The 19134-nt window shown below is 38.5% G+C and overlaps 1 protein-coding gene across 7 annotated transcripts in view; it reads right to left on the reverse strand.

Moving 5' to 3' along the window:
* Positions 1-19134, reverse strand: part of DGKH (diacylglycerol kinase eta) — a 185620-nt gene that overhangs the window by 77141 nt on the left and 89345 nt on the right. For 6 of the 7 annotated variants that reach the window (XM_060080209.1, XM_060080208.1, XM_060080210.1 and 3 more), the window contains 2 exons: positions 2533-2637; positions 1917-2049 (listed from right to left, as the gene is read on the reverse strand). In XM_060080209.1, coding sequence (XP_059936192.1) covers positions 1917-2049; positions 2533-2637 — 238 coding nt within the window. Of the gene's footprint in view, positions 1-1916; positions 2050-2532; positions 2638-19134 lie in introns of those variants that run through there. The other variant, XM_060080214.1, reaches the window with a different exon arrangement.

Below are 19134 nucleotides of genomic sequence, written 5' to 3' on the forward strand. Positions count from 1 at the left end.
ATAACTTTTAAAGCGTCTTGTATTTTAAGCCCTTAGTTTTATCAAGCAGCAGTTTATTCAGATTTCAAGGGGGTTTCTAAAGTTTAACTTTGCTTACAGTAAAAATATCCTAAATAACCACAGTCTCATAAAATAAAAAGGCAACTTTTTTGTATATTCATAAAACCCTTGGGATTTTTAAAACCTTCTGTTGCAGTTTTAAAAATACTCCATGGGCAAGATGCTGCAGATTTAAAATTTTTATCAGCAGAGAAAATGAATACTAACATATATTCCCCTAAAAAGATAATTAAAAAATACTATAATTGAGACTTTAAAAAAAGTCAGAACTTAATTAGTAATAGAATAATGTTAACACATTTATTTAAAGACTTTGAAGTTTTTTATTCTCACCAGTTAATATAATTTTCATTTTTCTTTTAAAATGCTTAGAAAACTATTCAGTCATCCCACTATTAACTTCAATTCCTAAACAGTTAACCATATTTAATAACACATAACTCTCAAATCAGAAGGATACCACAGATCAGATCTAAGGCTATTTTAGATCTGATTTTTTTTTTTAGCATTTTGAGGATAATAGACTATAAGATAATAATACAAAGACCTTCAAAATAATCCCATATAATATTACAGCCCTAGTAGAGTTACAGGAACACTTTTAGATCACTAAAGTCATAAAGACCAATTATATCTTTGTTTGCAATCATTCTTTAAATCTAAAAAAATGTTTAATGCCTCCTCCAAATTCTCATTTTCATGAATTTTAATGCATCAAGCCATGATGCAATGTGTAATTGTTTACTTGGTGAACTTATATAACGCAGTTACAAATGTCTACCATATATTTGACTAGAAAAGTAGCATTATTGTACGTACTCTCTCATTTCATTTTCATAGTACTCTGTGAGGTTTAAATGATTATTATCCCCATTGTACAGATGAGGAAGCAAAAGTCTAAAAGGGTTAAACTACTCCTGGTCACAGTTTGTGGTGGTAAAACTGGAATTGGAACCCACCGGGTTTAACTACAGAGCTCTATTCTTATCCACTAGGCTGTGTCATTGTCACATTAGATAGCTGAAATACTGACATATCTTGGATTTTGTAATTTAAAATGAATTAAAACTATGACTCCATTTCTATTTTATTATTTACTTATGATACAGTTTTATTACAAGATTACCTAAGAATTTTTTGTATTAGAGAGAAAAGCTAAATAATGGTATTATATGTAGTTCAAAAGTAGTACACAGTGATGGAACCACTGAGGTATTAAATTAATCTGAAGAAGGTATGAGTTTTCTCTTGGTGACCATTAATGTATTTCTTTTAAGTGGTCACTGTTCTTAAATTTAAAAATAACCCACAAATCCTGCTATGAGAACAACAGCATAGACCTTATTTTTAGAAAACTTTAAAGAAATTTAAAAGGATGACATCCGTTTAAATTAAATATAAATGAAATCAAACATTTAAAACAATGCAACATAAGTAACACTCTAAATCCTGCCAAAAAGTATATACTGTCCTCCCAGAAAGTTTTGTTCTCTGTAATTAAACAGAACAGAAAAAGAATACTAGAAAATTAGAATGATACATAAAGTCTAAAGAATTTTCTTTAACGGTAGCTGCTAGTTCCTCAGGAGGGAAATGCTACATGTTGATTTATATGTCCCTTCAAATGATTTTGTTACCTTTTCCTGAGCCAAGTTGGTCCTATGTGTGCAGAGCTTCACTTTAAGCCACAGTAAAATTAAAACACTCAGGTCCCACTGACATGCTTCCTGTTACTGCTTCCACCCAAGGGAAATGTCTTCCTATGATGATGTTTCTCTGTTCACAGATGTACCCGTGGCAGCGTGTTTACAGTAAGGTCAGTGTCAAGGGAGAACAAACCCTGGATGTTACTGTACCTTCGCAGGACAGGCCATGGGAGGTGACCCCAGAAAGACTCTCTCGGCAGACGTTACAGAAAGTGGGTCGGGCGTGGGAGCAGGCGTACCAGTTATGCATCCCTGAGAAATGTTCCACATTAAACTGGGCCACCTAGAAATGAGACGTTAGCACAGATTTGCCAAAAAAGAGAACAGGACTACGTCTGGAATGTATATAGTTATGATTACAATTTCAAATCCACAATTTTTTTTTTTTTTTTTGCAGTACGCGGGCTTCTCACTGTTGTGGCCTCTCCCGTTGCGGAGCACAGGCTCCGGACGCGCAAGCTCAGCAGCCATGGCTCACGGGCCCAGCCGCTCCGAGGCACGTGGGATCTTCCCGGACCGGGGCACGAACCCGCGTCCCCTGCATCGGCAGGCAGACTCTCAACCACTGCGCCACCAGGGAAACCCTCAAATCCACAAGTTTTAAAACTAAAACACTTTGTTTTAACTTAGAAAAAATCAGTATCAGGTTTAAACAAGTTGCTGAATGAATCTACACAGACTTTTTTTTCGCAGAATATCGCTTATAGCGCTACGGTTCACATTTATTCTCTAAGAACACGAGATGACAGGAGAGAGGCCACTTTACCTCGTAAGTTTCTCTGGTCTGTACAGACTTCAGTGAGCTGATCCAATCCTCCATCTCTTTCCTATTCTCAGCGCAAAGCATTAGTCTTCTGAATGGAGTGATTATCTGAAAGGGATAACGCAACCTGATTGTTATTAACCAACAAAGAGAGATTATTGCAAGACCTAACATCTTACAAGGTGGTACCATTTCTAATCTCTTGAGTCCTTACTTCCTTGATGAAGAAAGTAAGATTCTCTGTAAGGTAAATGGATTTAGTTCTCAGTGTGATACAATGTGGTCTAGGAAAGAAAAATTCTAAGGAGGCTTTTCTTGTCTTTGCCCTCATTGCTATTTACTTATCAGGCTTTCTAGCCCTTTACCCAAGGCTATGAACTCATATAAGCAGAATATTCTTATTTCATGTAATATATCTTGAAAATGGATTCTAAATATAAATCAAAATCATTCATAGTAAGCTAGAATTAACACATATTTTTCAATATGGAAATTTTGAAAAATCAAAAATCAAAGGCATGCAATATTAAATGATCTCATAATTGGTTTATAATAGTATCAAGACTATTCTGCTTTAAATAATGTTGGGTTTACAGATCCTTTCCATGGCCTATTTTAATATGATTTATGTGACGGATTTTCTTCCCATTGTGTAGAACTCCACTGTACTACTTTTTAGTGAGAACAGGGAAGAAGAATTAGCATATAAGTCCTTTAGTTGGCTTTAAGGGATGAAAATAATTGTGACTTTCATCTTTTATCATGTTACTAAAGAAGGCAAATTAATTATATCAAGAATCTTAAAGCAAGAGGAATAAAACTTCATGCTGTTATAGCACCAAAAACTTCCAAGTAAGATTCTGAAATGACTTGAAAGCAAGCCCTATTTATGTGTGAATACAATATTCTGGTTGCAACCTTGAAGTTGCTAAATCTTAAGCATTTACTTCAAAGAAGAGACCATTTATTTACTTGTGAAAGAAAAGCAATATGTTACATTCCCACCTAGAACCTATTTCCAAATAATAAATTATATATTTACTTGTAGAGAAAATTAGAAGTTTTCCCAGGTTAAAAGCCTTCTGATCAAGTGATAATCTACATATTACAGTAGAGAGAGCAGATTTCCCAAGTTATGGAAAAGCAATAATTATATCTAAAAAAAAGGAACCCTTCCCAAAAGGAGTAAACTAGCAAGCCTCAATCACTAGTGTTCATCTTAGAAAATAAGTCCATTATTCAAAGCTATAGAGCTCAGCGCAGTTGTAGCTACTCACCAGTCACTGCTTCTTCTCATCTCTCATTAGTTTAGGCTACGCAATCCTCCCGTAGACTAAGGGGCCTTTAATACACTGGACAGGCACTCATGCTTAAATACAGCCGGCCAGAAGTCACATGGACGTCGAGCATTAACCATTCAGCACTGGATATTTGTTAATTGCATATGAAATTGAACAGAACCTCACTTTTGTATTTTCTTCTGTTTTCCACTACGCTCCTTGGATAAAGCTTATTAGCAATTGGTCACTCCTCTTCCTCAATAAATAGTTAATGCAAAGAGCAATGACTCCCTCATTACTTAGGAGCCAAATGGATGCTTTATTGCTTCAAAATGTTTTTCTAGGACAGTTCATCAAATGCAGCAGAGAGGGACCATTAAATCATAATACACCCCTGGCTCTGATGACTGGCACAGCACTCCAGAAATCTCTGTGTGTCAATAGACTGACTGAATCAATCTGATATTTATCTGAATAAATATCACCTCTAGCATGTTTTATTTAATTTTTCTGCTATACTATATGATGTAACGCTAAGGATTCCCTCTCTCTCATTAAGATCTTAGAGTGAGTGAGACATGTATTACTTAGGTAAATAAACCAGGCTTTCTATTTTATTCTTTAATTTTGTTTTTTTGTTGAATTCTAAGTAAAGCAGGATGTCTGATGGTTTTAACTATCTTTAATGCCTTTCTATTCTTTAAAAGCCATTGTGAATTCAATAAAAAGAGGGGAAAGGATAGAGAAATAGCTTCTAATTTTTCTTGTAGCTTTTGGAACTACATAAATGCCTCAACTCTAAAGGATTTCGGCAACATCAATCATGCATGTACCTCATACACTGACGAAGTAAAATGTTTACATTTGCAATTTCTCCTTTTTTAAAAAAAATGTGTTTTAAAATGGGCAGTAATAAGTAAAGATCATAACATATTCTTAAAATAAAAGCTAAGTTTTTAAGAGCCAAACAGAAATTATAAATAATTGTAATTTACAAGCCTTATGATTAAGAAATCTATTATAAAGTTACATTATAAGACGTTGACACAAGAAAAGAAAATCCTTCATAAATCGTGTGATGCAGAGATGTCTCACTTTGTGGCTGCAGGATGAAAAATACCTCAGGGAGCAGCCTCGGCCCAAATGAAGACAAGGCTGGTTTACCAAGCAAACCTGTAACATCTCCCAGATTGTCCCTTTCCTCTCTGGGCTAATCACTCCTCAGGCCTCCAATGCTCTGAGTCCCCTCCCCACCTTTTACTTAAATTCCTCCTCATCACTGACCTTTGTAGAAAAGAATATGCCAACAATCCCATCTGCTAACTGACAGGCTCTAGCTGTATCTTCACCGAACCTCATTACACTACAGTAGTTCCTCATCCAAATCTTTGTCAGGAAAATATCTGAGGAGCAGCAGACTCTGAAAATTATTTGGTTCTTATTCTGAAAGCCTTTTTATTATGACAAGGGAGTAGGGTGGGGAGATGGAAGGACAGAGGTGGGGGCTATTCCCAGGGAAGACTCTCTGAGCCTGTTGGGGGCCAAAGCCAGGATGTTTCTAGAACTAGAGGACTTTTTACCTTTCTTGAAGGATCTGCAGTTTATCTATCTGAAAGTGTCCCCTAGCCCCTGGCCTTATCTTAACCCTTACTTTTACCCTCTCTTCCCACTACTGCAACATTCCCGAATGACTTTTTTCAGGCACATCTGAACTTACTTCAATAATTTGTTTCTTCAAACTATAACTACCACTCCCACCTTGGGTCCTGGGAAATACACCTGTCATCCACCCCAGCATTTATTGAGTGTTCACTGCATGCCAGAGCCCGGGCATACAAACCATATGGGCTTTGCCTTACCAATCTATAAGGGAGATGGGTAAGTAAACCAAGATTTGCCTGTCCGAAAAAGTGCTACATAAGATGGAGTACAAAGGAAAGACATCTAAATTCGTTTCCTAAATGCTACTTCAAATAATATACAAACTCCACAGGAAAAGAGATATTGTTCTACTTTGAGAGTTACTGGCCTCTAAGGGTTAATCCAACAAGACTATTATGTTGTATAAGGAACAAGAATTTCTCAGTCTGGGAAAGCATGTAAATACATAAAACAGATATAAAACAATCTGGCATTAAATATATAAAATTCCATCAAAGAGTACCAATATAGTTAAGACTTTAAATATATAAACATGCACAGGAAAAAAAAAAAAAAAAACCAAATACCGTACTGGTTATCTTTCAGTGAAAGAATTGCAGATAATTTAAATATGATATTTTTGGTTGGTCTATGGTTTCTAAAGTAAATAGGTAGTGCTTCAGTAACAAACACATTCTTTAATTTTTTTACTAACAGAAGAATGGGAATTTAGAATTTAAAACTTTGCACTGTTCCAAAGCTGGAGTTTTCCAGCTTGGCTGCACTTTAAAATCACATGGGAGACTTTTAAAAACCCCAACATCCAGGCCACGCTCCACACCAATGAACTCAGGACCTCTGAAGGTGGGACTCAGCTACCAGTTTTTGTTTTATTTTTTTTAACTCCCTGGTGATTCTGAAGTGCAGCCAACTTTGGGAACCTGTGTTCTAAAGATATTTTATTGAAGATTCCCAACTGGAAACCACTCATGTAACAGCAGAGTGATTCAGTGCCTAAACCCTGGAGTCAGACGGACTCAGGATGAATACCAACAGCATCCCTTCTTACGTGTGTGGCTATGAACGTTTCCTTGAGCCTCAGTTTCGTATCTGCAAGAGGTCTGCTGAGTGTGGTGTGGATTAGAGAGACAACCCAAGCAAAGCCTTCAGCACAGTGTCTGTTACAAGCCAAGCCTCACTAAATATTAGCATCACAATTATTCTTAGCGCTGACAGGGATGATGTATGTATTTACAGCTTTCTTCTATAAGGTATATATTTCTTGTGTAAGTGTGGTACACAGACAAAAGTAACAGGAGCTTAGGTCAAAAACGGAGGCATTTTGTCAACAAAATAGTCACTGACTAGCAAACCACCAAAATAGAAATAAAAATAATGACGTATTCCTTAGAAGACATTAGGAAAACATCAACAAACTAATTAAGAAGAAATGGTCTCCCCTCCCCTTAATTGCACTGCGTCTAACCTTACCCAAAGCAGGAATATAACGGCAAGAGGCTTACCAAAGAGCATGAGATCCCAGTACAGCAGTGAAAAGAGTTCAGAATGCCGTCTCTAGTAGGTATCGTGCCTAAACTATTCAAGATAGAGGGTTCCTCCTTTTAACTCAGATTTCTGATTCTGCAATGAAGGAAATTCTGCAACCTTCTGTGTAACTTTAAGGGTTCAACAACTTCTTCTGTTCAAAAATTCTTATTTCTAATCTAAAGTTGTTTACAACATACTGATCACATCCGCACCCTGGCATCCTTATTGTTGTATCTTTAGTGATTAATCCTGAATAGCCCCGACTGAAATAAAGGTTCATTTGCAGTGAGAAGCCTTTCTTGGAGAGCAGGGCAAACAAAAAGTTTAGTTGTGCTGTAACAATTTTTGTTGTCTATACTTACTATAACTTAGGGGATATAATTTGACTTTTGTTAAAGCCCAATCAGGTATAAACACGTGTCTTTATAACACTACGTCTGCTATACCTGAAATTGCCAAAAGCTCAGTCTTAATATTCCTCTTCCATCCTTCCTCATAAAATCTATATCCATCTCTTAAATTATATATGTTCCCTTTTTTTCCATTCTTCTTTTTTGGAATGAAGTAATTCACTTTAACAGCTTCAATGTGCCAAACTGCAACGTAGCCATACATCTTATGTATTTTGAGAGCAGAGATACTTCAAAGAGTAAATAGGGACCACTACATCCAAGGGCATAGGCCTTTAATGATGTGTTTGTACCTGAATCAAGACAAGAGTTTTTTCAAAACACAGCCAACCACGCTCCAAATTAGATTTGGTGAATCAAAATCTTATTTTGGGGGGAGACGTGGATCATTTCAGATGTATATAACTGTATATTGGCAAAGCTATACAGGTAATTCTGGTGCACACCCATTTATCAACCACGAAGGGTAACAGAAGCATCCAACTTTCTCATTAGCCAAAGTAGGATCTGGTCTAAAATCATGTAAAGAAAGTGCTCTTAATCTTTATGGGCCCCTATCTCCCTTTTCTGCACCCTTCTGCTCCCAAATTTCCAGTGTCTCATCTGCCCCTAGTAATATTTCTTTGTGTGGGACCCATATGTAATAGCCTCCCACCTACAGCACCCCACGTGATATAACAGAGTTTACAAAACGGTGATCTCCGAGGTTTCTGTGGCCATTTCTGTTGAACCATGAAGTGCTGTGTTGTTGTAAAACAACAAGTTAATATCCATCATATTAGACAGGTTCTTTGCTCATCACAATACAAGCAGCTTAAATCTATTTTCTTCAGCTGGCCACTGCATACACTTAACGGCCCATGGAGGCACCTGAATTTGCAAATCCTATACAAACTCCCATGACTCCTTTGCCTTCTAGGGTCAGTGCTTCCCTATTTTATTACAGTCGCCTCAAGCCCCATCGGTTTTCTCAGGTGACAACGACTGACCTAAAGAGTAATTTTTTCTGAGGTGTTGATAGAGGATAAAGGTTAATTTTCTCCTAAGGGTGCCTGAATTTTAACAGGAGACTAATAAAAGTACAAAAGGTCACGATGAATGTATTTCTGGCTGGCACCAAGACCAAAGAAAGTGCCACAGGTATTTTCAACAGATAGTGTAATTTAAATCAGATAGTATAATTAAAATAACAGAATTTTAGGTTAGGAAGAGACTTTCTCACACTGACGCAATACCATTAACATCATTCATTTTATAGCTGTAAACGCTGTGGAGTCTGCATTAAGTGCTCACGATGAAGAGACTAGGTTCCATGAAATCCTGGATCCACAATATCTAAAATAATGTAAAATAACTTATAAAGATGTAATGGACTAATGGTAAGACTGAGATCAACAGGTAATTCACAACATACATGTGAGAACCTATTAATCTACATCTGGAATTTATAAAGAAATTTTGCTATGCAGGCAGCACACTATGGAAATATCAATAGGATGCTAATTCATATTGCTTGGTAGTTGAACTAAGGGCTTCCCTACTCTCTTCCAGAATGATCTAAAAATCTTTTCCTATGTCTGTTTAGAACCATGTTTAGATTTATAAACAAACACACACAGACCCTTGACTGAGAGTATGTAAAGAGTCAAAAAGGATATCTGAAAATCATTCTACACTTTTGTTTTTGGCTGAGTGATCATCCTCCTAGCTGATGAGTCCTTTCAGCTGAAAAACAACTTACTGATCTTAGTGGGCATTCCTGTAATGTAGAGTAGGACATATCATCCCCATAGGCTCTCATAATAAAGGGGGAGGCATTAGTCATGAACTTGAGGAAGCCTGTCTCAAAGCTGCTTATTTTCCTATCTAAGAAGAAGGTATATATCATCTGGATATGATATTAATTTCAAAAATCAAACTACAACAAAAATTACCTATACATTGATATAAATATTTGAGAATTCTGTAGCATAGATATGAAATGTTACTCCCTTGGGGCAAGATTCTACGAAAAAATGCAGTATTGAAAAAACAAATTCTAACGGAAATTTGTTTGTAAGTACATAAAACATTTATTCTGAAAAATCTACTAATTATAGAAAGGGAAAGACTCCTGGATGAGAGCAGAACATCTTTGCTAGGAATATGTGTCTTCTTATCTACAGGAACACTTGACTACAGACTTACGGCAAAAAGGCAGTAACTCATTGATTCTTCAATCATCTTTGTAAATTAAGTATGGTGTTAATTTTATTACAACATATTGAAGAGAAGAAAAAATCTAGAAGCTCAATGAGTTGTCCACAATTACTTAATCCACTTCCTACATGAGGAGTTTAAAAAGTGTTACAGCAAATTAAAAAAAAAAAAAGATTATTCCTTCACTGTAAAATACTGAATGGAGTAACTATGGTCAACTCAGTAAATCTCTTTCACAGCTTCTCCATACCTAGGCTTTGTTTGAGAAGAAAGATGGAAAGAGGTAGAGCTAGAACTGGCAACCATATTTTGAGGGACGCCTACTCAAGAATGAGGGGCCAGGGGCTTCCCTGGTGGCGCAGTGGTTGAGAGTCTGCCTGCTAATGCAGGGGACACAGGTTCGAGCCCTGCTCTGGGAGGATCCCACGTGCCGCGGAGCGACTAGGCCCGTGAGCCACAACTACTGAGCCTGCGCGTCTGGAGCCTGTGCTCCGCAATGGGAGGGGCTGCGATAGTGAGAGGCCCGCGCACCGCGATGAAGAGTGGCCCCCGCTTGCCACAACTGGAGAAAGCCCTCACACAGAAACGAAGACCCAACACAGCAAAAATTAATTAATTAATTAATAAACTCCTACCCCCACCCCCCCAAAAAAAAGAATGAGGGGCCAATACAATGATGTGAAAGATCTGCTTTAAAACACTTCAGATAAAATAGGGAAGAGAGAATAGATGAAGCAAGTGTGGCAACATCTAGATAATAGTAAGAGCTGGGCAGTGGGCATGGGAGGGTTCATCACAGTTATCCTGAGTCTGTGTATATTTGAAATTTTTCACAATTAAAAAACAATGTTTGGGAACCCCAAGCAAAACCCTTCAAGGAACTAAGAAGATGAGGGACGTGGGTGTCTTAGGTCTCAGCTTGCAGGCCATACCCACCAGGACCCAAGCCTCTGACCTCCTACCTCTTTCTCCCATAGCAAACTCAAATTACATGAGTAACGTGGTTCCCTTTCTCAAGTGACCTAAAATGTCCACAGAAGCTAGTGAAGTAAGACTTCTGATTACTGACTGAGATGGGGTGGAAATAAGCTGCAGAGAGCTGTGCAAATTTTACTTCCATATAATTCTGGAGTTTCAGTGACTCTGCTTAAGATTAGTTCTGTAGATCATAAAACTGGACTAAGGAATCATGGCTTCATAACAATGTCATTTTCTGTGCTAATTTGATTTTCCTCAAATATAAATAAAACATAAATTCTGGTACCTGTTTCCATGACCACAGATGTCAATACTATCAGTACCAATATTCTCAGTATTTCCACAGGATCTCACTTTCTAAAAAGCAAAGTTATCCTTTACTTGGATTTAAAAATATAAAATACTCTAAAATCAAAATTTTATTGAAAAGCATTTAATGAAATGTTAACACAATACAACAGAGATGTGTAAGGTGGCAGAACCCAAATATTTTTCAAATGAGCAACTGAACTCAACATTATATAATTTATATAGTCTTAGAATACTTACAAAAACTATAAAAGAAAGCAGCCTATTTAACATCTTTATGGGAATATCTTGTCTTTAAGGCTTTGTTTCATAGTAATGGTCCTAACCGTCCCTTCCCAGAAGCATCTGGTTCACTAGAGAGCCAAAGGTAGGAGGACACAGTGAAATCTCACAGGGTAAAGACGACAGTCCCTTTGAGGTCGTGCTTCTCTCCCTGCTCTCCCTGGAAAAAGAGACGTGGCAAAGGCTTCAGGGAGTCTACCAGGAAAGGCTATAAGTGTTACCTGCTGGAGTAAGCTACTGTATCATTTACATAGATAAATTACTTGTACAATGACAAACCACTGTTTCTTTGAAGACTAATAAAGAAAGTTTGGATCCAAGTTAGTATTAAAAGTCTCTTAGAATTCAAATGAACTGTAATTATTAATGTTAGTCAATCCCTATTGTATTAGTTTCCTATTGTTGCTATAACAAAGTATTCTCATACAGTTGTAGTGGTCAGAAGTTTAAAATCAAAGGTGTCAAAGGGCTGCATTCCTTCTGGAGATTGTAGGGGAGAATCTATGTCGTTGTTTTTTCAGTTTCTAGAGGCTGCCTGCATTCCTTGGCTTGCGGTGCCTTCCTTGCATCATTCCAACCATCTGCTTCCACAGTCTCATCTTCTCTGACTCTGATTCCTCTTGTCTCCCTCTTATAAGGACCCCTGTGATTACACTGGGTCCACTCCAGTAATCCAGGATAATCTCATCTCAAGATCCGTAACTTAATCACAACCACAGAGTCCCTTTTGCCATATAAAGGGGTGATCACAGGTTACAGAAATTAGGATGTAAACACCTTTAGGGTTCATTATTCAGCTTACTACACCCACAAAGTAAGTATAATACATAGTTATAACTTTTGATATTGCAATAATGAACTGGTAAATCAATGACACCTCTACTATATTTTCTTATTATAGTCACAATTTTAATTAATATCCATGGATGCAAACAAGTTCTCTTCAAAGGAATTAATAATTAAGTTCCTTAAAAATAGGAGGCTCTCGGGCCTCCCTGGTGGCGCAAGTGGTTGGGAGTCCGCCTGCCGATGCAGGGGATGCGGGTTCGTGCCCCGGTCTGGGAGGATCCCATGTGCGGCGGAGCGGCTGGGCCCGTGAGCCATGGCCGCTGAGCCTGCGCGTCCGGAGCCTGCGCGTCCGGAGCCTGTGCTCCGCAACGGGGGAGGCCACAACAGTGAGAGGCCCGCATACCGCAAAAAAAAAAAAAAAAAATAGGAGGCTCTCATGTTAATAAACAGAATTATTACTCCTGCAGCCTCCTACGTTTTCAGAGTGCCTTGCTGTCAATACGGTCACATACATTATCTCAGTTAATCATCCATATATATAGCTGGCCTACGTGATAGATAAAAAGAAATTTAACTTGTTTAACATCACAGACTCGTTAAATAGGAGAGCCCGAGTTTACAGTCAGAACTTCCGGCTTCATATCATAACCTCTTTCCTCGTTAAACCAGACAAGTAGAGCTGGTTTCTCAGCTGCCTTTATGTGCACCATACAACCCTGCTGAAAGTGAAATCGCTTGTGCTATAATTTGACCTGTCCAACTCTAAGAAACCAAGTGTCATCAAAACAATTATGTCGATTGAAAACAAAAGGGTTAGGATAAAGAAAGTTTCAGATTAGTAATAACAAAATAATATTTCCTGTAAATAATTAAGCTACAACTTCATTTAACTATATAATAGTATTTATAACTAAAATATCACTAAAAATACACTTAGCTCACCAAAATTGGTTTAAAAAAAGATGTAAAAATTACTGATCAGCATTCTAAGAGGAGACCAAAATCAAGTAATATTTACACTGCCAATATAAAGCAAGCCTATTTCACAACTACCAAAGTGAATTAAAAGAATTCAGAACTGAAAGCCAGGCCACACAAATCAGCTGTGTAATTCTACGTAGTTTGCTTAGTGTTTGCAAGTTTGCAAGCTCCCCATGAGTCCAACACCCAAGTGTCTGAAAATCAGAGATGACTAATAACCTGATAACCTTATCTAAGGTCTCCACTTTCACTCTCCACCACAAGGTGCTATTCTCCCCTTTATAGCAGTTTTCTCCACTTAGATAATAACATCTGATTACTTTCTGACTCCATCCACTTGATGTCTGTTGCACAACTGTATTCTAAAAGTCAAACACACACACACACACACACACAAAACATAAATAAATAAATAATAATAAATACAAGTCAAACACAAGTGTAGCACAGAGCATATTAATGTCTTAAGCAATGGGCAAAGATAATGGGTTAGATGAGCTATAACATGATGAGAAAAGTGCTGAAGGTTACCTATGGTGATAGTTTAAAAACTTACACTCTCTATTTGAATTCATCCATCAAACTACTCATTCAGTCACTAGAAAATGCAAAGAGTGCCTATTATATGCCGAGCAATATTGCAGCCCTGGAAATACTCTGGCTTTTCACTCAAGGAGCTCATGGTACAATGGGGAACTCAGATACGTAATTTCAATACAGTCAGTTCCTGTCATCTTCCAAACCACTTGGCCTGACTTAAAGATCCTTCAAGATCTGGACCCTTATCTATGCTCTCAGCACCCAGGGTGCAACTAGAATACAGTGAAAGGGCAGCTAACCAAAACTGAAGGATCAGGGAAAGCTTTGTGGGAGATGGTACTCAAGCAGTTAAGGATGAATGTCAAGTAAGACTTCGGAGGGGGTGGGGAGGAAGCCAGAAGGGGAAAGGAGGAAGGGATATTGCAAATGAAGGGACACACAAACACACAGATGAAGAAAGATCCAGGTAAGGACTGGTGTTTTAAGTAGTGTGATATGACAATCACAGGCTGAAGAACAAAGAGAAACCAGAGAGGTGGTTACGAAAAACCTTTTAATCACACTCAGGAGTCTGGATTTGATCTTCAAAGTGACAGCACGTACGAAAGGACTGTAAGCAGGAAAGAGACACAAAATACTTTATTTTAGAAAGATAACTGTGGCAGCAACGGAGTGGGTCAGCTGGGTAGTCAAGAGACGGGAAAAGACTCTTAACGAAACTGTGGGAAAGGCAAGACAGGACAAGAGTTCAGGGTGGCGATGGGGCTGCTGTGGAGAGAAGCAGTCTATGAAGACTGGAGCCAACAGCAGAGATGATTAAGGGTTTAATAGCTTTTTCAGAGGCAGCATTAATGGGCCTTGGTGACTGGCTATGAAGAGAGATAATGAGGGAGCAGTTTAGATGACTCCAGGTTTCACATTTAGAATGAAAATCAGTTTAAAGCCCAAAATACTATTTATGGAGTAATTATAACAGGCCAGGACCTGTGTGTGCTGAAATATATCATATCATATATCATTTCATATATCATAGCATACCATATCATATTGTACCATATCAAATTTCACCCACACAACTCAAAAAGTAGCATCCATTTTACATTTGAGGAACCTAAGGCTCAGAGAGGTTTGTAACTTGTCCAAGGTCACAAAGCACACGTAGAATTTGAAACTAAATTGTGTCTGCTTTGCTAGCCATCTACTAGAGCACGAAAGAATAGCAAAGAATTTACTGGCATTATCCTAAAAGGACAGACAGAACAGGCTGTACAAGCTACTCACTTTTTCTCCCCTTAAAAGATAATCAGGGATATTATAGTTATATCTCAATCCTATATATACTTGTACATTCTTTAAAGATGAACAAGAAAAGGTACCGGTAAAATAATAATAATAATAAATTTAATTTACTAATATAGACAGGTTTCTGCAAACCAGACACCTTTGGAGAATAAAATTTTGACAAGATTAGATAATCATATGTAGCACTGTATTTTAAGTATTACATTGTCCATGGGAAACTGAAAGGTTTTTCTGTTTGTTCAGTATTAATTTTAATAACAAGGAGCACAGTGATTTCAGAAATTCTTTACGGAGGCTGTAACACACACTTCCCCCCTAAACTAGCAGTGGCTGTGTGTTAATGGACACAGTAAAAGTTTTACCGCTCATCTAATATTTTTCGGCTGCACCAGCAGCTGGAATGACGCATTGGCCCCATTCCCTTGGCACCACTCCTTTGGTTTGTAACCGCACATTGCTTTGTACAGAACACATATGCAATGGGAATTGTCAAAACAAAATAATTATCTTGTTTGTACTGGGCACCAAAACACTAAAACATGTCTAAAATCTAAAATTTCCATTACACCATAATCATACTTAAGGAATAGGGAAGATGTTTGAATATGCTAGAAATGTAAATAGAGCCAGGAAAACGATACTTTAAAAAGTACTTTAAATCATTTTAATAGTCTTTAAAGCATCTCCATCAATCACCTCCTAGACATCACCAGGATATCTTACCATCATTTTAAATTCTCAGTGTCCGATTCACAATGTCTTATTTTCACGCCCCACAGACCTGCTTGTATTCTTGTTTTCTACCCTTAATTAAAGGCATCATTTACGTACCACCCCCCCCAAATTCAACAACCCTACGTTAGTTTCCTGCTCTACCTTCTCCCTTCCCTTTGGCCATAGTTCTCCTGACTTTCCCAAAACAACTCTCATCCATCCCTTCCTTCCCTCCTATTACAGGTGGTCTGATATGTACCCTTATCATGGTTTCCTTGACACTGCAGCAGTGTCCAACTTGGGCTTCCTACTAGATCCATCACTCTTGTCAAATGCATCTGCTAGGAAGCTGTCAGAAAGGGCTCCCATGTAGCATCTAAAAATTTTTTGAATAAGTAACTTGTGATTCAAAAAATATTTCAGGGCTTCCCTGGTGGCGCAGTGGTTGAGAGTCCACCTGCCGATGCAGGGGACACGGGTTCGTGCCCCGGTCCGGGAAGATCCCACATGCCGTGGAGCGGCTAGGCCCGTGAGCCATGGCCGCTGAGCCTGCGCGTCCGGAGCCTGTGCTCCACAACGGGAGAGGTCACAACGGTGAGAGGCCCGTGTACCGCAAAAAAAAAAAAAAAAAAAAAAAAAAAATTCAAAATATATTTAGAAGGAAAAGTACCTCTCTGTTTTCGAGCCTGTCCCCAGCTACCAAGTTTCCTTGCTGAAGGCAAATATCTGTAAGCTTCTGTGTACCCCTCCAGAGACATTCTTTGCATTTACAACAAATATGTGGTCTTTTGAGGTTTAGATGCATGTGTGTGTGCACACACACAGAGTGACATTTTATACATGCATGCTGTTTCACATCTGGTTTTTCCTACTGAATAAAACTTGGAGTTTGGTGTGTATTGTTACATAGAGAGCTGATTCATTCTTTTTCATGGTTGCATAACATTCCACCGTGTGATATATTTCATCATTCATTTCAACCAGTCTCTAATTTGAGCATTTGGATTGTTTCCAATCTTTCCCTATTACAATGTGCAATAAATATCCTTGTACATATGTCTTTGCACACATAATTGGTACATTTCATCACCTCTGCTAATTCTGGATGATGTGGGCAGTAAAGGTATTGATGAATCTAAAAGACTTGAAAAAACTTTCTTTACAATCTACCCCATAAAGTATGTATCTTGATCGTATTGTGTTAAGGCCCAGGTTAAAACTTTTTTCAGTAGTCATTTTGAGTAGTCATGTCAGTACTTGCTGGTGGGCATGCTTCTACCCATCCTGAAAAGGCACATGCAACCTAGAACATCGTCACAGGAACAACACTTTACCTGTACGAAAACAAAACAAAAGAAAACAAAACACTCTGATTTTTACAAAGTTCTCCAAAGGGAGAAGGATTTGCTGCTTTGTCCTGACAGCCTTTCTTACATTATGAGCCTAACAAATAGGGAAGTTCTAATTGAGCAACTATGAAAAATTAATTATTGGGCTTCCCTGGTGGCGCAGTGGTTGAGAGTCCGCCTGCCGATGCAGGGGACATGGGTTCGTGCCCCGGTCTGGGAAGGTCCCACATGCCGTGGAGCGGCTGGGCCCGTGAGCCATGGCCGCTGAGCCTGCGCGTCCAGAGCCTGTGCTCCGCAAAGGGAGAGGCCACAACAGTGAGAGGCCCGCGTACCGCAAAAAAAAAAAAAAAAAAATTAATTATTGTTGGCATCTTTTACTGATGGAATTCTGAAAGAGAAAATGGCCATTTGTGCAGAAACCAGAACACAGAGGCCAAACATTCAACGCTTATAAACATGAGATCCATAGAACATACATCCATAAAACGCGTAGAATACTGTGACTCTTCCCACTTGAAATATTAGCGGCAGGCCCATATGACTTCTGGTTACTACCCCAGTAACTACCCACCATCAGATATTCATACTGTATAGGGCTGTGCTAGATTATTACAAAGCATTAGTGAAGTGTGTAAAAGCATCCCATTTGCAGGGACAAGATACCCTACCAACTGATCCAGACAGACCATGTCATTAGGTGATGTCCGGTGTCTGGATCAATGGAAGACATAACTCAACCTTGCTGGAAGGGGCCCAATTAAGCACTGATGTCAAGGGCCAGGTTATCCTATGGCCACACCCTCTACTCTAAGATGCCAGCTCTGTTTAATAGCGTCTTGATAATAATCTGTTTCTCTCCAAGATTTAAAGACCATCTTCTGCCTTGAATCCCATAGTCGGGGGCAGCTTACAAGAAACTTCTGAAAGTATCCTAAGACAGCTGTCCGATCTTTCATAAACCCTGATCAGCTAACACAGCCTGAGTGTCAGGAGGGTCCAAAAGCCTTCAGATCTGCTACCAGCAAGTTTCATCCTGCGACAACGAGAAAAACTAAAAAGGAAAAGTATCTCCAACCGGAGAGCAATCCACCTGCGTGTCATCAATAGGAAGGTTTTGCTTCTGATGCCCCTTGTCGGTTGCTGACTAGATTGTAATTTGTCTTCCAGGAGTAAAAAAAACCTACCTTTGCCTGCATGCATTGAGATTTGATCTTGGCAAAGTTTAAACTGGGTCCATAGAAACGTTTAAGGCAGAAACTACGGAACTGAAAAATCTCTCCTTTCATCACTTTTTTGTTGGAAATTAAATTCTTACCAGAGACCTGTCACGATGCAGAGGGCAATCAAGACTGCTAATCCTCTCTCTTCCATTAAAGATAATTCACCTAATGACTATCACCAAAATTGACCTCGGGTGGCAACCAAGCAAGCACTCTAGTCGTTGCTAGCTGGTACACCGGTCTACACAGCCTTCTTCCCACTTGTAAGGTAATGAGGATTCACTAGGAATGGCCGGACTGGACTAAATCCTACTTAAAACGCTGATTACTGCTATTGCACTCATACAATTCCAATATGCTATTCATCCTCATGGAAAAATCACAGGCTTTAAATATTAATTATTCTAATGTTAACTATATAAATTTATAACATTATGTTCTCTGAACCTCACCTCTTCATCTATTGAAGGGAAGGCAGAATAACTACTTCATGGGCTTAATGAGATAATGAAGTGAGATATAAACTAAAAATTACCTGCTGTGCGCTCATTACTCCTTATTGCGGGTTACAGGACAGACCAGAGAGGTTTTGGAAATGAATAAGCATTTATTTTTCTCATCTATATGATAAACACCTTAAACTTTTAAAACATGTAGAATAATAGGCTTTCCTTAGTACTGTTTTAATATTTCATTAACATTCAAGGTGAACTTAAAACTATTTTAATATTTTAAAAAAATAAGTGGTTGTTTTAAATTGTCTAATGGGGCCAAAGTCTGAAAAGTGTAATGACGTGTTCTCATTTTTAGAGCAGTTCATGCCAGACGCAAGGCCAGATGCTGAAGTCATCAATAAGACCAGGTGTGATGAACAAAGCACCCCTTTTTGCGTGCACATCATTTGGGTTTTGTCAGGGTGATTCAAGACTGCAGGAGGCTTGGATCACTCATAAGGCCCAAGACGGCAAACATCTCTGGAATTTTCTGGAGCGTCTGAGCACCACCACGGCTCTTCACTATTCCCAGTTTCTTAACAGGGCACCAAGGATTCTGACTTCCTGGG

This window comes from Mesoplodon densirostris, chromosome 17 (genome assembly GCF_025265405.1).
Source record: "Mesoplodon densirostris isolate mMesDen1 chromosome 17, mMesDen1 primary haplotype, whole genome shotgun sequence".
Lineage (NCBI taxonomy): Eukaryota > Metazoa > Chordata > Mammalia > Artiodactyla > Ziphiidae > Mesoplodon > Mesoplodon densirostris.